We start from the raw sequence: 20,360 nt of genomic DNA, 5'->3' as shown, positions 1-20,360 counted from the left end.
TGAAGTTAAATCTTTAAACCAATCTATCATATCCTGCTATAAGGTTTTGCTATTAGTAAAATATTACTGGTAGGAAGAATTATGTCATCTTTTTTAATTCCAGATCAGTTATCTAGTGAAGTTTTCTCTGTGGTTTCCAATATATCTGGATGTGTGTCTGAAATGCTACCACTTAAGTGTCAGAACAACGGTGCAACCAACAAGTATAGAAGCATCACTGGAGCCTGCAACAACAGGTAAATCTTGCTATCCAGATCTACATTTCTAATGTAAAGTGAACTCTAGTCTACTAAATTAGTGTTTATTTTAAATCTCACTTCAGAGTTTATCATAGCGACAAACGAGGAATGTGCTGAAGTCAAAGAGAAATGGAGAGTGGACTTTGGCATTTCACTAGGCTTGTTTGGATGCAGATTATTAAATTATGGTTTAGTATGATGTACAAAATGGCTCATGGTCTATTTTGCTTTACTTTTCCCTGCAACTGCTGAAGTTTGGTTCATTTGACAATGCGAGAGAATACAGATGTGCTTTCTTGTAAAAGTTGAAGCCTTGGCAGTGAAATAAGGGTCATTTTGACAATTCAGAAGACATGAGTCTCCATGCGTGTATACCCTGGACTATTTGTAGGTTGTCAGTTTACCGTAGCTGCATTATGCAACCATATGGAGGAATTTAGCATATAAATCTCATTTATGTTCAGGTACAAATTTATTTTAAGTCTACAAACAAAAGTTCCTTTATGCACAGACTGCTGACTTGGCAGATTGAAGACTATATCAGTAATTTTTACTGTCTTCAATTGAGAGATTTTAAATGAAGACAGTAGTTTTATACACAGTAGCAGAACTATCTGGCCCACAGTGCTTTCAAGTGCATTCCATCTAATCAATTTTTAAAATTTATTTATACACTTCTTCCCCAGAAATTTACTTCTTCTTCCAGAAACAGTCAGTTGTCTGTTAAAATATTAAAGCAATCAAGAAGAAAATAACTGGCTAAGCTGTTAAATTAACATATCATTATTTTTAATTGAGTGAAATAGCACTATATGCCGATCTTTATGCCATTTCAATAAAGACAAATCAACTGTAACTAATCTGAATGCTTTATTAAGGCATATGTCAACCTTCAAGTGTGAATTATCACAGTTAATTAACTGTTTTACTGTCTCATGCTGCTTTGCAAATTGAGCCCTTTGGTATACTGAAGATCAATCAAGTATTAATAAAATAATTGTTCTCTATTTAGTGTCCACTCAGAAAAAAAATCCTTGTATGGATAACAGTCTTCAGATTTGTTTTTTTTCTCTCTCCCCAATTTCCTCTGTTGAAGATTCAGATTATAGATAATGCTTTTAAAATGAGTACTAGGATTTGATTGCTTTGCAATTCTTATTCTTTTTATTATATCCTGTTTCTTCTTTGGAGACCCAAATTAATCTATTTGAGTCTCTGTATTCCAAAACCATGACCCCCTTTCCTCTGCACACACACACACACACACACACACACAAACACACACAATCCCCTTTAGCTTTGCCTGCATGGCAAACTTTAGTACTCTTTCATGGTCTAATCTGAAGTTCCTACAGGAATATAAAAAATACAATTGTAAGGCCATCCGAAACATGATATGATCAAGAAGTAAGGATTACATAGATTTTGATGAGATGTTCAGTGCAAGGTTTCGTGATAAAGTATTGAAAGTTGGAAAATGCCATCAATATCCCCAGCCCTTTTTTGTTAGAGAATTCATTAAAGTGGTGTGGGTTTGAATATTTTTAATCTTTTCTTAGTGTGCTTTTTTTATCCTGGCCTCAGCTGCCGTTTATGAGATAGCTTATGAGATAAATAGGAGTTACTAATGAACTCCTCTGCTGTGTGTGAATTGTTCATGTCTAGCATTCTTCTCGATTCTTTCCTGTCATCCTCTGCAATCACTCTCAATAATGGCTGTGATGAGAATAATCAAGAAAAGCAGATAAACATGAAGGGAGGGAACAGGATAAAGAATCTCTCTTGTCCAGCGTCCTTAGGGCTACCAAATATGGGCTGAAGTGATCTAAAGGTTGCAAAGATATAGAGACTGCTATCTTTTTGCTGCTACTGAGCGATCATTCAGATATTTGCAGCCCAAGTTGATAATCCTGAGTTCCTTGTCCCTTCTCAGCACTAAGTGAGAGTGTCTGAAGACTCCACCGTTGAATTATGATGGTGACAGGGACCCTTCTGAAGCCACATCAGTCATCTGCTCTTTGCAGGAACCCAGCTTAAAACATCTCAGACAGTTGGCAGTCTAGCTGCCACTTCAATATATCCAGTGAAGGGATGCCACCACGTCTCTGAATAATTGGTTCCACTATTCTTATTGTTGAGAAGGTTTCCCCCCCCCCTAAAGTTGAATGGTAGTCTGCCTTCCTGTAATTTAAATCCATTATTCCGTGTTCTGCATTCTGGAACAGGTCCTGATACGTGACTCCCTTTCAGGTATTTTAAAAAAGGTTATCAAAGCTGTCCCAATAATCTTTTCTCAAGATTAAACATACCCAGTTCCTTGTGGCTTTCTTTATAGGGTTTAGTTTCTAGTTCTCTGATAACTTTTGATGCTTTTCTTTGAGGCTTTTCAATTTCTCGGAACCTCCGGTGTCCATAACCGGGCATCACACTTGAGGTAACTTACGTCAATTTGTTTTGTGCCTGTTCAACATTACAACTGCACTGAAAATAAAAAAGAGATATAACCAATACTCACATTTCTGCCATTGTAACATCTCCAGTGTTATGAGATCAAAATGTGGGCACTGTGTTTATAATGGTTGCACCATCCCGGGATCATGTAATTGTCATTTGCAATGTTCCCAGATGACAAGCAAACCATGGCACGGTTCGTTTCACAAGCTGCGGTGATTTACTTAACAACAGGGCAAAAAAGGTAAAAAAAAAATAGGTGCGACTCACCTAACAGCTGCTTTGCTTAGCAATGGAAATTCTGCCCTCAGTAAGTCAAGGACTAGCTTTAAAGAACTTTACAGAAATCTCTCTTAAAATGCATTGTGTTCCTTGGAATAAAATTCCTTTCTGTTTTGAACCTTATTTCAATTTTCAGTGGTGTTAGTCATCCTACCATTGTTGTATCATTTATAAGCTACAGCAATTTCTGAATAATTAATAAAATATTAAGGATAGAGGGCAGATTCTCGGAGCATCCCCAGTTTATACCTCTCTCCCATTTGATAAGGAATCTCTGATGAGCAGTTTTGAATGTGGTTCGAATGCAGTTTTCAGGCCGGACATGTGTCCACTTAATTTCGATTCCACCCAGCTTATACTTTAATTAGCTTACCTGTCAGATGCCTATCCTTATTTTCTTTTAAGTTCGCTAGCAACTGCCATAACCAAGGGGGGAGGGAGGCATTTGGGAGGGGAAGAATGCTGGAGGAGTGAAAGAATGCTGTGGAAATTTGGCGAGTATGGACACTAACAGAAACCAGGGGTGCCAAACTGGGCCATCTTTCTGCTTTCAAGGATGCCAGCCCTGGGAAAGGAATTTACAATGGCGCCTGAAGCACCAGGTTCCCTAAACATTGGAATAGAGCCTGATTGGACTACTCTCCTGGGAAGGGGGGGGGGGTTGGACATTGGGGATTACTTTCAATATATGATTTTTGTGTGGTATTTCTTCAGAGCTTGCCTCACTCGTGCTGCACTCAGCATCGCTAGTAAAAGTACCTTTTCTCTAACACCTGTGGAGTCAAGGGTTGTTCTTCCTAGGGAGCAGGCTGTGGTCAGTTTGACTCTATCAATTGTTGTCTCAAGAGACTTACACATGCCTTGCCAAAATCAAGGTGTATTATACCTAGATCATTTCCATAATCTAATAAAGCAGTTACCTTTTTTAAATAAGAGAGAGAGAGAAAGTTAAGATGTGTCTGGAAAGGTTGTCTTTGCAGATCCATGTTTGTTTATGTCTAATCATCCCATTCTTTTTAAACTGCTTCTCTTTATGATCTGTTCTAGAATTTAGTATTAAAAGAGCCTTGGTGGAGCAGTGGGCTGATGCCTCCTTAAGTAACACCAGCTGCCTGCAATTTTTATTTATTTTATTTTATTTTAATTCCATTTATATCCCGCCCTTCTCCGAAGACTCAGGGCGGCTTACAAACTTAGCAGTAGCCTTCATTCTATGTATATGCCTGCTTACTAGGGCTTTTTCACACACCCCCAAGCGGCATTATTACAAAGTCAGCTTAATTGCCCCCAACAATCTGGGTCCTCATTTTACCTACCTCAGAAGGATGGAAGGCTGAGTCAACCTTGAGCCTGGTGGGACGCGAACCTGCACTGATTGCAGGCAGCTGGTGTTACTTAAGGAGGCATTAGCCCACTGCTCCACCAAGGCAATTAGTGCAGGTTCGCATCCCACCAGGCTCAAGGTTGACTCAGCCTTCCATCCTTCCGAGGTAGGTAAAATGAGGACCCAGATTGTTGGGGGCAATAAGCTGACTTTGTAATAATGCCGCTTGGGGTGTGTGTGAAAGCCCTAACAAGCAGGCATATACATAGAATGAAGGCTACTGCTAAGCTTGTAAGCCGCCCTGAGTCTTCGGAGAAGGGCGGGATATAAATGTAATAAAAATAAAATAAATAAATAAATAAATAAATCCCTCTAGAGATGAAAGTCAGACTGACTAGTTTGCTTCTTTGCTCCCCTTTTTGAAAAGAGAGGGCAACATTGGTTTTCCTCCAGTCATCTGACACTTCAGTTCCCTAGGATCTTTCAAAAACACACATGAGGATTCAGGAAGTTAGTTGTTGTTGTTGTTTTTTAGTATTCAATTCATCTAATCTTGAAGTATGAATCTGGTACTTTTTTGACCCATGTTTTTATCACTCTCAAGCCTTAATTCTGCCTTTCATCTGCCCTTCATAACTTCCGGAGGTACCTATAATTCTTTGCTAAAGAAGAATGAACCAAATAATATCTTGAATAAATCTGCCCTTACTTTACCACTTAGTTACCTGCTAGCATTTTACCACCTTCCCTGGGCATTTGGTATATTGATTGTTTTTCTTCTAAATTTCACACATCTAAAAAAGCCCCTTCTATTTTTATTGCCATCTTTTTCTAATGTCAGCACATTCTGGGCTCCCACTTTCCTCATGTTCTTCAGTTCAGGACTATTGTATCTCTTTGCCAGGGCTTTTTTTGTCATAGAACGCTCAGAACGGAGTTCCGGCACCTTTTTTGGATGGAACCTTGTAGGGTAGGCAAGGCGGGTTGTATGACATGTGTGAGTTCCGGCACCTTTTTCTTTTACAAAAAAAGCACTGCTCTTTGCCCTTTGTGGCCTGACCTTTTTTCCATTTTTTTTTCTATCTGCATTTTCAACTCTTCATTAAATTTTATAGGCAATCACGCTGGCTTTTTCTTTGATTCCTCCTGACTAAAATTATTTGCAACTGTGCTACTATTATCTCATGCTTTAGGACTTCCAACCATATGAGTGCCCATCACTTCTTCCTTCCACTTACTGTCACATTGAGTGTATTAATATCTCTTTTGTGAATCCAAGATACATTTGGCTACATTCAGCTTTGTTTTCTCTTATAATAAAATATTCCAGCATTACTTGGTCACTTTCTCCAATGTTCCAGCTCTTTTCTATCCTACGTACAAGATGTGCAGGCATAAGTAGACTTGCTTGGCTGTAGTTAAATAATAAGTACAGGTAAGCTCCATTTAACAATCATTTGTTCAGTGACCTAAATTACAACAGGACTGAATGAGTAGTATTTATGCCTGGTGCTGCAGTGCTTCTGGGGTCACATGACCAAAATTTGGGTGCTGGTCAGGCTGCCCACATTTACAGTCACAGGAAAAGCTTCAATTTTCCCCAATCTGCCCTGTGCTCTGCCACTTCTGCTTCCCCCTGTGACCTTTACCATCTTCTTCCTCCCACTGCTGGTGAGGCATGCCCAGCCTGGCCCTTCTCAAGGCAGTTACTTGCCAGGCAAGGATTGGAGATTCTCGCAAGGCTATGGATGAGCTTGTGCAACTTGCCTGGTTTTCTGCACTCAGCAGCCGGTAGCTGAGCTCACTCTGGGCTGCAGCAGCTCCCATAGCAACCAAGCCTGCAGGATTTGTGACTTCCCACCAGCTTCGCCATTGGTTTTGCTTGCTGACACCTGGTAGGAAATTACAAGGAGGGCCTTGCCTAATGACCCGTGATTCTCGCTTAACAATGGCAAAGGGAACTGCTGAGATTGTCATCACTCAGGGATGCAGTCACATGACATCCTTTTACAACTTAGGTGGTAGAAATTCCAATTACTGTCATTAACTGAGGATTGCTTGTAAGAATAGGAAGGAAATTACAGATGGAATAGACTGTTATAATGAATAATTGTAATAATATAAAATATTTTAATTACATAGGGAACATCCTACTTGGGGAGCTTCCAATACTGCTCTGGCTAGATGGCTTCCTCCAGTTTATGAAGATGAACTAAGTCAACCCAGAGGATGGAATCCCGGATTCTTACATAATGGATTTCCATTGCCTTTGGTCAGTACAGGATGAAATCATCTTTCAAGAAAAGGCTGTTTAGTAGGCATCTATACTGTGCTGAAACATAAGCTTCCAGGCAAGAAAAAATAAGGAAACACATTGAGAAGTAACATTCCATAATCCAGCAACACTCAATCCAACAAATATAATCAAACAGCAACTATTAACAGAACTCAAAATCAGTCTAAGAGAGGCAAAGTAGTTACAAAGGTAATGAACAGAACAGAACAGAAAAGTCTTCATGATAATAATATGTACCATATAGCAACATGAAAAGTTCAGGAAACAGAGTTTAGTACTGCAGTGGTATCTTGGTACTCATCATTAATTGATTCACGGAAGTGTGATGAGTATCAAAAATGATGGTACCAAATTTGTCACATAAGCAATAATGCAGTGAGTCACAAGGCAGCTAACACTGGCAAGTTTTAGCTTGTGTGTTGAGTACAAAATGAATGATGAATATCAGGACAAAATTTTCATGTCAAAACGCATTGAGTACCACATTTGATGAGTTTCAAAGCAGTTGAGTATCAAGGTCATCGCTCCTTTTTGTCACTCTCTTCATGTCTAGTTACAGAGTGAAAACCCTGCCTGATATTGCTTACAGTATGTGGAAAGGCAAGTGGATTTTTTCAGACTGATAAGTCCTACACTGGGGGCAACTTTGTGTACTGTCTTCTAATCCTTAGATTGTAGGATTATAGGGATGAGTTGAAGCCTTCTGTATGCTGGTGAATTAAAATTCCTGGAAGCCCTCATAGTTTTCCACGCTGCTAAGATGTTGCCCTTATCAATATCTGGAGAGACACAGATTCCCTGCCTTTGAATGGTAGAAGGTGTGCTGCATGGGGTAAGGGTTGGGAAGGTCACAAAGAAAAGATGGGGTTCTAGATGGTGCTTCCCTTCCTTACTAGCCAAGATCCCATTGATTGGGGAAATGTTGGGATGAAATTATTCATTCATGAACATTAGATATATGGGGAATTATGGCCTTGTTTCTAATGAATGAAAAGAGGGAGATATGATTGGGGGACGTATAGATGTATTCAATATTACACCTTTTTGAGCATACTAGGATAAGAGTTGCTCCCCTCAAATCTGTGAACACTGCTACCTCGAAACGCTGCATGCATAAATTGTAGAAAGAAGGTCTGCACATACTGTATAACATCAGCACCAATACTAGCACAAATAAAACACAGCTGTGCTTGTCTCATTGCACTGCTGAAGCCTGCAGACAGACAGAATAAAAGTTTCCCCTGTCCAGTCATGTCTGACTCCCTACTTTTTTAGCCAAGGGAGCCAGCATTGTCTGAAGATGCTTCTGTGGTCATGTGGCCAGCATGACTACATGCAAGGTGCAAAGAATGCTGTGACCTTTCCACCAGGTGTACCTATTTATCTACTTGCATTTGCATGCTACCAAACTGCTAGGTTGGCAGAATCTGGGGCAGGAATGGGAGCTCACCCTGTTCGTGCAGTGCATGGGTCTGTTGACTTGACAAGCCCAGCATCTTAACCATTAGCAATCTCCTATACATAATGGGCAAATATTTCACTGCATTACAGGCAAGAGAACTTCTTTATTTCTGCCTGGGAAAGAGACCTCTGGACCTGCAAGAATATCATCTGAAGGACAACTTCTATGTTGCCATCTACTGTAGGTGCCAGAAAACAACCCTTCCCCTCAGAAGCCATGTGACTTTCAGTTTCTTTCCCAACTTTTTTTTTGGGTGGATAGCAGTGCTCTCGTTATATGATTGGAGATTGGAGTAGGACCTCTTAAAGTGTAATTATATCTGAACGTAAGTCTCATTGAACTAAATGGAGGTCACCTCTGAGTAGCCATGCAGTTAGCAGTTACCAAATAATCAAGTTATTTGGGTCTCTCTCAAGATACTAAGGGACGCGGTGGCTTAGTGGGTTAGGACGCTGAGCTTGTCGATCAGAAGGTCGGCAGTTTGGCGGGTCAAATCCCAAGTGCCGTGTAACAGAGTGAGCACCTGTTACTCGTCCCAGCTTCTGCCAACCTAGCAGTTCGAAAGCACGTAAAAATGCAAGTAGAAAAATAGAGACCACTACGGTGGGAAGGTAACAGCGTTCCGTGCGCCTTTGGCATCTAGTCATGCTGGCCACATGACCACGGAGACGTCCTCGGACAAGCACTGGCTCTTCGGCTTTGAAACGGAGATGAGCACTGGCCCCTAGAATCAGAAACGACTAGCACACATGTGCGGGGGAACCTTTACCTTTACCTTTACCAAGATACTAAGTCGCAAGTTTCTTATTTTCCAAAAGGATTCATAACATGCTAGTAAATATGTAATTCAACCTTCTGTGGTGTCCAACTCCTACACCTGCGTCTAAGTGCCAGTCTGTCAAAATGCAAAGAAACAAGCCAACAATTTGGGGCTAGATGTTTTTTCAGGGGTGGGGTAACATTAGAAAAAAAATACTATGTAACATGGTGACTTGTTAACTCATTGTCCTCCAGGTACGTGAAGTGACCAGAAAAGTTATTGAGGCGTCTAATGAGGCTGTCACTGAAGATAAGCTATATTCTGATCTGATCATGGTGTGGGGACAATATATAGCCCATGACTTTGCCTTTACTCCCCAAAGACTTTCCTTCCAGGGAGCCCCCAATTGCCAAATGACCTGTGCAAACCAAAATCCATGCTTCCCAATACAGGTACTATTTTAAAAAAAATATTTACTTCTAAATACTTTTTTAAAAAAAAGAATCCCATTCACAGTTGTGTACTGGATGTGACCAAATAATCTGTCATTGCATATTTTACATATCTGTGCTTGTATGTATTTAAACTTATATGTATTTAAACCTTTGGGGGGCCTTTCAGTGCAAGCAAATGCATTCAATGTATGAAATTCCAGTGGTGAGCATATTCAAAAGTCTCACCATCCTATGCAGCAGTTATTAAAAATAAAGAAATCCTTTGAGGAAATATCAATCCTTCTTCAGGGACCTACTAGCTATAATTAAAATCCAGCCTAGCTGTAATGAAAATTATCACTCTGGGTTTCAGGATATGTTTTATATTTGAAAAAATCCATCCCAGATATCTCCATTTTGTTTTAATCTAGTGGGAACAGATGTTATCCTACAAATGACATAGGCAGGACTTGGTTATTTGGTTAGATATCCTGACTTTGTACTAGATAATTGAGGGGTATATTCATTTATTCCACAACATCCATAGGAAACAAAATAGGTGTTTTTATAGCAATTAGTTCCATTCTTTTATGTCTTGTCAAACTGACAAGCCATTACAACCCCTTGGCTGTATTCAGATATTTTAATTTGATTAACCATGGTTTGTTAAACAAGACATAGTTGATTGAGTTCACAGAATAAACTAAGCCATAAAGTAGCTCAGTTCATGTAACACGCTGAGTCAAAATTAAACAATCGCCCATTTTGGTTTATTGTTAAGTAAATTGTGTTCATGTTTACTCCACCTTAAACATGAACACATATACAGTTAAAAAGTGCTCAACATTTAAATAAAAATATTCCAAATTCAAATGCTAATGCCGATTCCAAGCCAGCCTAATCACCCCAATGGTCAGGAATATTATGATGGGTGGGAAGAAAGTGAAAATATAATAAATAATAAATACATATAAATGAAGACACAGGTTAGGATGATTTTCTGGTCCCTTTTGCAATTGGTCCCTAAAATTTTGTTGTATCAATCTCCATTTAATATATCATTTCTTTGAAGATTAAGAATAAGAAATGTACTTCAGAAGAATGAATTTCTTCCCTCAAAACAAAAGAATCCTCTTGAGTGTGATACTTATAATTCTGAGATAGATTTTAATAGCTGGTAGATATTTGATGTCCTAATAGTAATTGATTTTTGTAAAGGGAGCATGGTAATCATATGTTATTTAAATTACCATTGTGATAAATACAGTAAAATAGCTAGAAATATTTTCTCCTAATAATTAAGGGTAAAACATTCTATGAAAATGCACACTCAAATCATTAGCAGAGGGATTCTTTTAGCATTTAACCTACAGTGGAATTATGACAGAATTCCATACTTACATGGCAACCCCAACCTATTTCCCTTGAATGAAAAATTAAGATGTTTCAATGTAAAAGCTGTTGTGCAACACCACTTAATTTGATACCACAATGATAAAAATATCATGACATAATATTAAGGGTAGTTCCAAATGTAAAATGTATTTTAGCTTAACATTTTCAGCTCCATCAAAGTAGCCCTAGGAAAATCTACATTGCTTTGTTTGGATTGTAAGCATATTTATCTCCTGTAACCTTACTGGTATTAATAATCAGAACAAAGGTAATATACATGAATGCCAATGTTATATGTAATCTAAATCAACACTGCTCTGTGACACCTTCCTCCTACAAAATAACTGAAAATGGGAAAGTACAACTGGATTCAGAAATTCAACCACAGCTGAATTGGCCAATTGTTTTCCACAATAACAAAAAAAAGGAAAATTGGGGAAGGCTTCTGCATAATGCATCATTCCTGCATTTTAAGTTATATTCCAAAGATGCCAAATACAGGTATTCCTTGAATTATGACCACAACTGAGCCTAAAATTGCTGTTGCTAAGTGAAACATTTGTTAAGTGAGTTTTGCCCCATTTTATAACCTTTCTTGCCACAGTTGTTAAGTGAATCACTGCAGTTGTTAAGTTAGTAATACGGTTGTTAAGTGAATCTGGCTTCCCCATTGACTTTGCTTGTCAGGAACTGGTCACATGTCCCCAAGGCACTGCAACCATCATAAATACGAGACAGCTGCCAAGCGTCTGAATTTTGATCACATGACCGTGGGGACACTGCAATGGTTATAAGCAGTGCTTCTTTTGTAAAAGAAAATGGTGCCGGAACTCACACATGTCATACAACCCGCCTTGCCTACCCTACAAGGTTCCACCCCAAAAAAGGTGCCGGAACTCCGTTCTATGACAAAAAAAAAGCCCTGGTTGTAAGTGTGGAAAAAGGCCATAAGTCATTTTTTTCAGTGCTGTTGTCACTGTTGTAATGGTCACTAAATGAAATGTTGTTAGTCGAGGACTACCTGTATAAGAATTCCATCCACATACAGAAAGGTTTCTTCTGCACAAAGATCATGAAATGCTTGTTTCTCCTTTCTTTCTGCCTGACTCCACTAACTACACAAAGGAGCTAAAAAAGAAAGAAAGAAATTCATTTTTTTCATGCATAACACGACAGAAAAGACATTCGCAGTTGTGGCGTACGACAACTTGTTCGGCCACAAAAGGCTTCTACTGGAAAATGTGTATGTGTGATTCCCTCTGGAAAGAGAGGGAGGGGGGAAGCCAACAAAGCATCTGACATTTAGAGAAAATTTCTTTTAAGACTACAGATCAAAGGAAAGAGTTAAATCCTCTCCTTTTATCTGTTGTGGTTCTGATTTATTTAAATTTATAAGTGGCCCCCATGTTTTGGCATATGGGTGTTTCTTTTTTTTGCAACCCTAATAAAGCATGTGACATTCTACAGATCTACAGATAGATCCACCAATGGATTAATGGAAATGCTTTCTATGAACTATTTTGCAACAGCTAGAGAAAGATGCCACATCAAATCTTAGGCAAAAGGCTGTACTGTGATTACTATTCCTTGTGCCAAGTTAGAAAGGGTCCTCATCCATCCAGAAGAGGCCTTTCACTCATTGTGTCAAACCCTTCTGTATGCATTGGGCCTTACTACAAAATACTGGGTAAAATTGTAGATCGGGGTGTCAACCTTGCAACATCACGTGATGAGTCGTGATGTATCACAACCTTTTTTCCATTGCCGGCAATGGGGTGGGCGCGGTTTTGGCATGATGCATCCGGCCCGCAGGCCAGCAGTTTGACACCGCTGTTGTAAATGAATTGTAAAAAGGAGTTGCAGCGAGGATTGTAAATTTGTACTGGAGAAGACCTATTGTGGGAAACACCGTTCTATTTATATGTGTGGTTTTATATCCCCTTTAAACTTAATAAATCTGATCCCCATTGTGCTAAAAATAGGCTATGCTCTTTCATGGAAAATAATTAATTTAATTCACAGATCTTTCCCCATGATACATTCTCAGCAAGGATGGATTGCATCCCTTTTTATCGTTCAACTCCTGCCTGCACCACTGGTCAACAGGGACTATTAGGAAATCTATCGGTGGCAAACCCAAGGCAACAGATGAATATAGCTACTTCCTTCCTCGATGCCTCGACTGTTTATGGCAGCACAGCTGCCACAGAGAACAGGCTGAGAAATCTGACCAGCAAAGAAGGCCTGCTAAGAATCAACCTGCTCTATTTTGATAAAGGGCTTGAATATCTTCCTTTTGTCGACCAAGTGCCTTCTCCTTGTGCTCAAGATCCAAGGGGGGACAAAGCAGAAAGGATTGAATGCTTCATGGCTGGAGATAGCAGGTCTAGTGAAGTGCTTTCCTTGGCAACTCTACACACTCTCTGGTTGCGAGAGCACAACCGACTGGCAAAAGCCCTAAAGGAGTTGAACCCTCACTGGAGTTCTGAAAGGGTCTATCAAGAGACTCGCAAAATTGTAGGTGCTCTGCATCAGGTCAGTCTATGCTTGCTTATATCTTCCTTTCGTATCCTAGTTTCTCCTTTCTCCCGCTTTCATCGAGAGGAATTTTGTGGATTGCCATGGTATTTACTCCGATCTCCAGGCAGTCCTTGCCTTACGAACCAATTGAGCCCCAATTGAGCGAGACAGTTGCTAAGGAGAATTTTGCCCCATTTTACGACCTTCCTTGCCACATTATTCTTAAGTGAATCACTGTAGTTGTTAAGTTAGCAACACGGTTGTGAAGTGAATCTGGCTTCCCCATTGACTTTGCTTATCAGAAGGTAGCAAAAGCTGATCACGTGACCTCAGGACCCTGCAACCATCCTAAATATGAGTCAGTTGCCAAGCATCTGAATTTTGATCATGTGACCATGGGGATGCTGCAATGGTTGTTAAGTGTGAAAAACGGTCGTAACTCACTTTCTTCAGTGCCTTTGTAACTCTGAATGGTCACTAAATGAACTGTTGTAAGTTGAGGACTACCTGTCCAGTATAATACCAGAATGGTAAAACTTAATAATAGAATGCTCCATCGATTCCAAGATGTATTTTTCATGCATTACATTTTTTTATGTAAATGCCCATTGCCACAAGCAAAGCTGGATTGTGCTATAGTCATATTTATTTAAGATCAAATTTTTGAAAAAGTAGAATTAGAGTTAGACATGTTGCATTCATAAGGAAGTTGCTATTGAACTCAGTGGTCTTATCTGTTGCTCAAAGTGCTTTATTATCATATCTTTTTGATGGTCATATGCTTTTATCTATTGTAGCTGAAATGTTGTGTTTTCTCTTAGAGTCAACAGTACTTAACAGCTTTCTCAGCAATAAGCTATATGTGCTTTAACTCATTCTGTGTAGCTGGATACTGAAGGGAAACTAGAGTTCTGATTCACAACTCCTTAAAGGCTTGTGTTCTCCTTTGTCTCCCTAAACCAAGGTCATCTTTGTTTGAATCTCATTATATCAAGCTGGTTTTACCATTCCCCAAGACTCATGGACTATGCTATGTTGGCCCAGGAATTCTGGGAGTTGAAGTCTATGAGTCATAAAAGAGCCAAGGTTGCCTACCTCTGCCCAAGACTATCAGAAGGAATCATGCATGTTTGCCCAATCATTCATATTCATTCAGATTTCCCAACTGAAACTGGAGTCTCTGCTAAGAGTGATCAAAATTTGATTATTTTCCTTTCGCCTTCCATCCATTAACTGCTGAACAGGTGCTTAATCTCCTTCTGATACTCTTTACTGATTGGTTCTTAATTACCAGTTCTACATTCTAGCCTTTCTGAACACTTTTTGTCCTTCTTTCTTCATTCCTTCTCCCGTATATTTATTTCATCAGAGTAGTTTATCTGAGATTTGTTCTTTTATTCATATAGTTTTCTTCTAGGTTTTGGGGGCAGGGGGATAGTGCACAGCCATATGGGTCTTGTGGCCCAAGCCTTATGTTTTTTTGATACCTTGGAGGAGGAGGAGGAGTTATTCTGTTGTTATTCAGTGTTCATCCTGTACTGTCTATGACGTGATTCTTCCCCTTTTCCTCCTATGTTGGTTGTTGTTGTTGTTGTTGTTAGTTGCGAAGTCGTGTCCGACCCATTGCGACCCTATAGACAACGTTCCTCCAGGCCTTCCTGTCCTCTACCATCTTCTGGAGTCCATTTAGGCTCACGCCTACTGCTTCAGTGACTCCATCCAGCCACCTCATTCTCTGTTGTCCCCTTCTTCTCTTGCCCTCAACCTTTCCCAGCATTAGGCTCTTCTCCAGTGAGTCCTTCCTTCTCATTAGGTGGCCAAAGTATTTGGTTGGTTACCTATGTTGGTTACCTTCTCTTTTTTTTCCTTTCTATGATCAGGCTTATAAGGGTTTTATTTTCTTTTTTCTTCCCAGCTTCTTTTAAGCATTCTTTTAATCTTTTGTTGAAAAACCCTTATTTTGATTGTCTTGTATGTTCCGCCTACAGATTTTTCTTCTTTTTCCAGCTAAAGGTTTTCCAATAATTGTTTTGTGTCAAGTTGCATTTGTGTTTTGAATGGTGTTCTGATGGCTGAAGCCTGGCACCACTGTTTGATCCCCTGTGTTAGCATATATACCAGTAGCGTCTGATGCCTATGACCCTCAGGTGACTCTGTTTTGTTTGTCATCTCTAGGTGTCTTTAGTTCTACCTCTTCTTGTTGTTTTTTCTTTTATTTTTCTGGCATTTTTCTTTCTATAGCCCTGATTGCTTCTTTCCAGTCATTTTTAACTTTCATGGTAGATATTTGAAAGGCAAATTCTTGGTTCTCTTCTTTTCTCTCTTCTATGAGAGAAACTTTCATCTGACAAAACCCAGACTGAACAGTACTTTCCTTGTTGAGATGAACAAATTTTGACTCCTTTATCAAGATACCTTGAGGACATTTTGAGATGGGCTCTCCAACCACAGACTTGAAACTGAAGGAAACTAAACAACTGATCTTCCCTCGTTCGGTTTGCCCCTTGTTATCCACTTATTGACCCAGCTCTTATCAGATGGCATATTTTTAATAATGCAGAACTTGAGAATACAAGTCCATGTGCACTTAATGTTCAGACTCTTCATCAAAATTACAATCAAGAAATGTCACCTTCCCACATTCAATGGTGGAAATTTGTGGTTCACTTTTGATTTCCCAGACAGCTAAACTATTCATTCATGGTTTGATGGTGTCAGGCATCTTTTCAAAACTTCCTTCATCTTACCTTCATCCTTTAAACCTACGGTTTGCCAAGAGGCCTTAGTCAATTTTCCCAATTTATCTTCCATTGTTGTATGGTTCATTGAGTACCAACCAGGGTTAGAATATAGTTAAATCACTACTCTTAGCATGCATGGCTCTGCAATCCTGGTTACTTCAGAAGTTTCTGATTTGCCTACATCATGTGCTATGTCAACTAGAGATTAAAACTGTATTCTGTTTGTATCATTTTGTACTCTCCTGGATTTTTCTATAGCACCCTAGAGGCATGTGAGTTATAAAGAAAAAGATGTATATGTATGTATGACAGGAGTTGATGAAAACTATGGTACAGATCAAAAGTTCTGGAGGATATCGGTTTGCTTCCCTCAGAAAACTGAGTATTTGTCATAGTAGTTCTATCAAGTTTGAGTGCCACACGGAAGCTGTGGGAAACTACTCCAAATGGTGGTTATAAAAAAAATGGGATTATAGGAATCCACAAACTGAGGATCAGCTATATCAACTTATGACCATGGTTAATATCTGAATTTCTGTTGCTAAGCAAGGCAGTAAAGTGAATTGTGCCCAATTTTACAACCTTTTTTGCCATGGTTGTTAAGCAAATCACTGCAGGTGTTACATGAATTACACAGTCGTTAAATGAATATGGCTTCCCCCATTGATTTGGCATGTCGGAAGTTGGCTGGGAAAGTTGTAAATGTTGATCACATGACCCCAGGATGCTACAACCATTGTAAATATATGTCAGTAGCCAGGCGCACCTGATCTTTGATCATGTGACTGTGGAGATAATGCATTAGTCATAAATGGAGGGACCAGTTGTAGGTCACTTTTTTCAGTTCCCCTTTAACTTCAAATAGTCACTAAACAAATGGTTGTAAATTGAGGACTAACTGTACTTGCAGATCCCCTTTCCTGAAGCCACCACATTTAACTTAGCACTTTCATAAGAGAGCAGAACCACCTGGCCCTCTCAGAGCTGCAGGGATACATTAGGGAATTACTGCCAGATTACAGCATGAAGCCTGTCTCTCCTTTTGAGGTTTGGTGCCAACTTGAGAAAAAGAAACTTGTTAGGCTTTGACAGGCTTCATACTGTAAAATATCCTTCTGTGCATTTGCTCACATGGATCCCATTATACTAATTTACTGTCCACAGGCACAGAGGACAAAGAGCTCCTCAAAAGTGATGTGTTACAAAGGTACCGATTTAATCCATTTGGGAAGGGAGTACTTCCTGCATACATACTGTAAATGCTTTGGCTTGAAGTTGCAGGGTTTTAAAATAACTAAGCCAATTCAGCCTGCAGGGAAAAGGTTGTCTTCTTCCTTCAGTTATCCTCTGTCCTTGTGAGAGCTGTGGTGGCACAGTGGTTAGAATGCAGTATTGCAGGCTAACTCTGCATTCCACTGCCAGGAGTTCAATCCTGACCAGCTCAGAGTTGACTCAGCTTTCCATCCTTCTGAGCTCAGTAAAATGAGGATCCAGATTTTTTGGGGGGAAACAATATGCTGACTCTGGAAACTGCTGAGAGAGGGTTGCAAAGCACAATGAAGTGGTATGTCTAAGGGCTATTGCTACTGTTATTGTAGAATGCCATCGTCATTGGCCAGGCCAGTTGAGAGTGACAGAAGTCTGAGGCTTCCTTTTGCCCTATTTACCAAGCTCTTTAAAAATAAAAAGTTCAGAAGATACGTTTCTAGCTGGGCCTTGCTCTTGCAGCTAGTTTTGTGTCTGTAGGGTTTCCTCTTCCCACACTGCCATCTTTGAATGTGGCTCCCATCATCACACATTTGCAATCAAGGGATGTGTTTATCCAGTTCTGAAACAGAACAACTCAGTGTGAAACATCTGCAGTCCCAGCATAACTCAACTGGAAGCAGGGAGGTACCCTAAGAGGCAGCTCCATAAATTGTGAGCCTCTTACTTGAGTCTAGAAGAAATTAAACAGGTTCGTCTCATGCCAGAAAATCTATGTAGGATTGTTCTTGCTTGAAAAGCTATGAATTAAATCCATTTTCTTCACCTAAGCAGACTTTAATTTTTCATCTGAAAAGGGTTAGGCAGAAGCAGTGCTTGAATCAATTTGGGAGTCAAAATTTCAGCCAGCAAATAAGCAGTCAAATTCCAAGGGGGAATCGATTTCTGTTGCAATTGCACGATACACAGCAATTGCACAAAGAAGTTGTTCCTGTGAATAACATTCCTCTGACTTTCTGGTCCATAACCAGAATAAAGATGTGTGATCAGCCCCAGAGGGGTCTTAAATATTCAAGCATCTTTTATTCCCCACCCAGAACTGAAACCAAATAGCTGAGATATTAATGCAAAGTCAATTCCTATCAAGGACCTCCTTCAGTCACTCGCTTAGCTATTGGGGTTCCCCATCTGTTGCTGCCAGCATTCTCAAGGGCTGAAGGGTTTTGCCTCCTGCTCCATATGAGAATTCCCCATATCAAGTTCAGAAGTGGTACAAGGACAGCTTAGAATTGACAGGTTTGCTGCTTCATGTTCTGAGACAGAGATTTGGCATCCATCTTAACTAGGCAAAGACTTTGTAGTGGGATAGCATTCCCAGAAAGAAGCAGTCGTACGCTTGGGTTTCTTCCCAGGTAACGTCTGTGTCTCAGAATATCTTTTATCAATTTGATTCATATAACCCTACTGCCCTTTATGAAGATCCTGAACAGCTGATTCTCCATGCAGGATTTGACCCAGATGATATGAGATAGTGGCAAGTACGTGAGGTTGCATATTACTGATACTGCAGTGTCTTTTATTATTTTGCTGCTCTTCTTATGATTTTTTTTAAAATCCTTGTTAGCTGCCCAAGGTCATTTGGCAAGAGGCAACCATGTCAATTGAACAAATACATAAATAACAATCATGTACTTTCCTGGACAGGGTAAATCTAAATTTTTGTTCTCACCTTGTAACCTCACAGTTAAATTGTTGGAATGCACTCTGAATGAGGCCATTATTGCTCTCAATGTGGAAATAGCAGGCAATACAAAGTGTAGTAACCAGATTGAGTGGGCCACCTGGCCATTTGTTATACTAGGACAGATAGAATAAAACTAGTAGTCAGAAGATATGGTGAAAGTTAACTATAGTTGCAACTGGGAAAGTGTGACCATTCTAGACTAAGCCAAGTCCAAAAATGCTTGGGGATTCCTGGAAGCCTGGCACCCAGACAGATCGGCCATCAACAGGTACATAGACATAAACAACATCTACATACCATTCCAAAGAGACAATCAACATCCAAAATGAGAACAAAAAGATCAAAACACCTCCCCATCAGCAATCAGCACCCAGATGAGCAGAAATTAACATCAGACCAACAATCTAGAACAGACATGTCAAACACAAGGCCCGGGGGCCAGATCCGGCTGGCGAAGTGGTTTCATGTGGCCCGCAAAGCCATCCTGGAAACAGTGAGGGAACGGCCCCCACTGCCTTGGCCCTGGCCCAGAGACCCTCCTTCTGCCAGAGACCCTCAGATCTGTCCCACTCCTGCCCAGGCCCCCATAGGCACCCTTGATGCAAACGATGTAGAGTGGCCACGCCCAACCAGTAGGCCATATGCACTCTAGCCACGCCCACCCAGTAGGCCATGCCCACCCTGGCAATACCCACCCAGCCCTCTGAGGGCAACCGCAATGCTGATGCGGCCCTCAATGAAATTGAGTTTGACACCCCTGATCTAGAAGCAAGCAACATCCCAATCAAGGAACTGTCAAACAAGCTAAAAATAAACAGCCCAACCAAAGAACCTCCAAAACCACCCCCACCAACAATGATAGGGCAAGCCACTGTATATAAACAGAGAGCAAACCCTGCTCCTTACCAGCACTGATGATGTTACCTAGTTTGGGTAATGAAACATCTGCAAGAAAACAATTAAGGACAGAGAGCGCCAGGGTGCCCCCATTGTTATACCTATGTTGAACCAACGCTACTGGTTGCCTATTAATACTGCAATACATCCTAGATCATGATTTTGATATATAGATTCTAACTTGTGATCAGGATACCTGACAGCCCAATTACAGACCTGGGCAGTCATAATTAACTTCAATAGAGAGAGTTCTGCTGCAATGCCATAATCAGTTGAGGTCATCTCAGAGTTACTTGTGCCCCTGCTATCTGGAATTCAGTTCCCCATAAAATATATGAGAACCAAGTTGTTCTGTTTTTAGATGCCTGTTAAAGACCTACTTCTTCCTGTAAACCTTCCCTAAGTGAATGCAACAGGGGAATAGTTTGGTTGATTTCCCTTTTTCCTTTTCCAATCTTCTTAATGGGTATGCTATATTTAATTTTATTCCCATGCCCCTTTCATTACTTTTACTGTAACCTGCTTAGAGATGAGGCTGCTTGGAAAGCCATATGGAAACACAATCACTCAATTAGTCAGTCAACAAGTCAAAGCAACAAGACCAAGAAT

General features: G+C 40.1%; 1 protein-coding gene across 1 annotated transcript in view; it reads left to right on the top strand.

Moving 5' to 3' along the window:
* TPO (thyroid peroxidase) overlaps positions 1-20,360 on the top strand; it is a gene marked incomplete at both ends in the record, with an annotated part of 51,005 nt that overhangs the window by 14,741 nt on the left and 15,904 nt on the right. Inside the window, 4 exons of the mRNA XM_081345580.1 lie at positions 104-236; positions 6,439-6,568; positions 9,069-9,266; positions 12,666-13,178. Coding sequence (XP_081201706.1) covers positions 104-236; positions 6,439-6,568; positions 9,069-9,266; positions 12,666-13,178 — 974 coding nt within the window. The remainder of the gene's footprint in view (positions 1-103; positions 237-6,438; positions 6,569-9,068; positions 9,267-12,665; positions 13,179-20,360) is intronic.

This window comes from Vipera berus (assembly GCF_964194415.1).
Source record: "Vipera berus genome assembly, chromosome: 1".
Lineage (NCBI taxonomy): Eukaryota > Metazoa > Chordata > Lepidosauria > Squamata > Viperidae > Vipera > Vipera berus.
The sequence above is the reverse complement of the archived record's forward strand: the minus strand, read 5'-3'. Positions and strand labels throughout refer to the sequence as shown.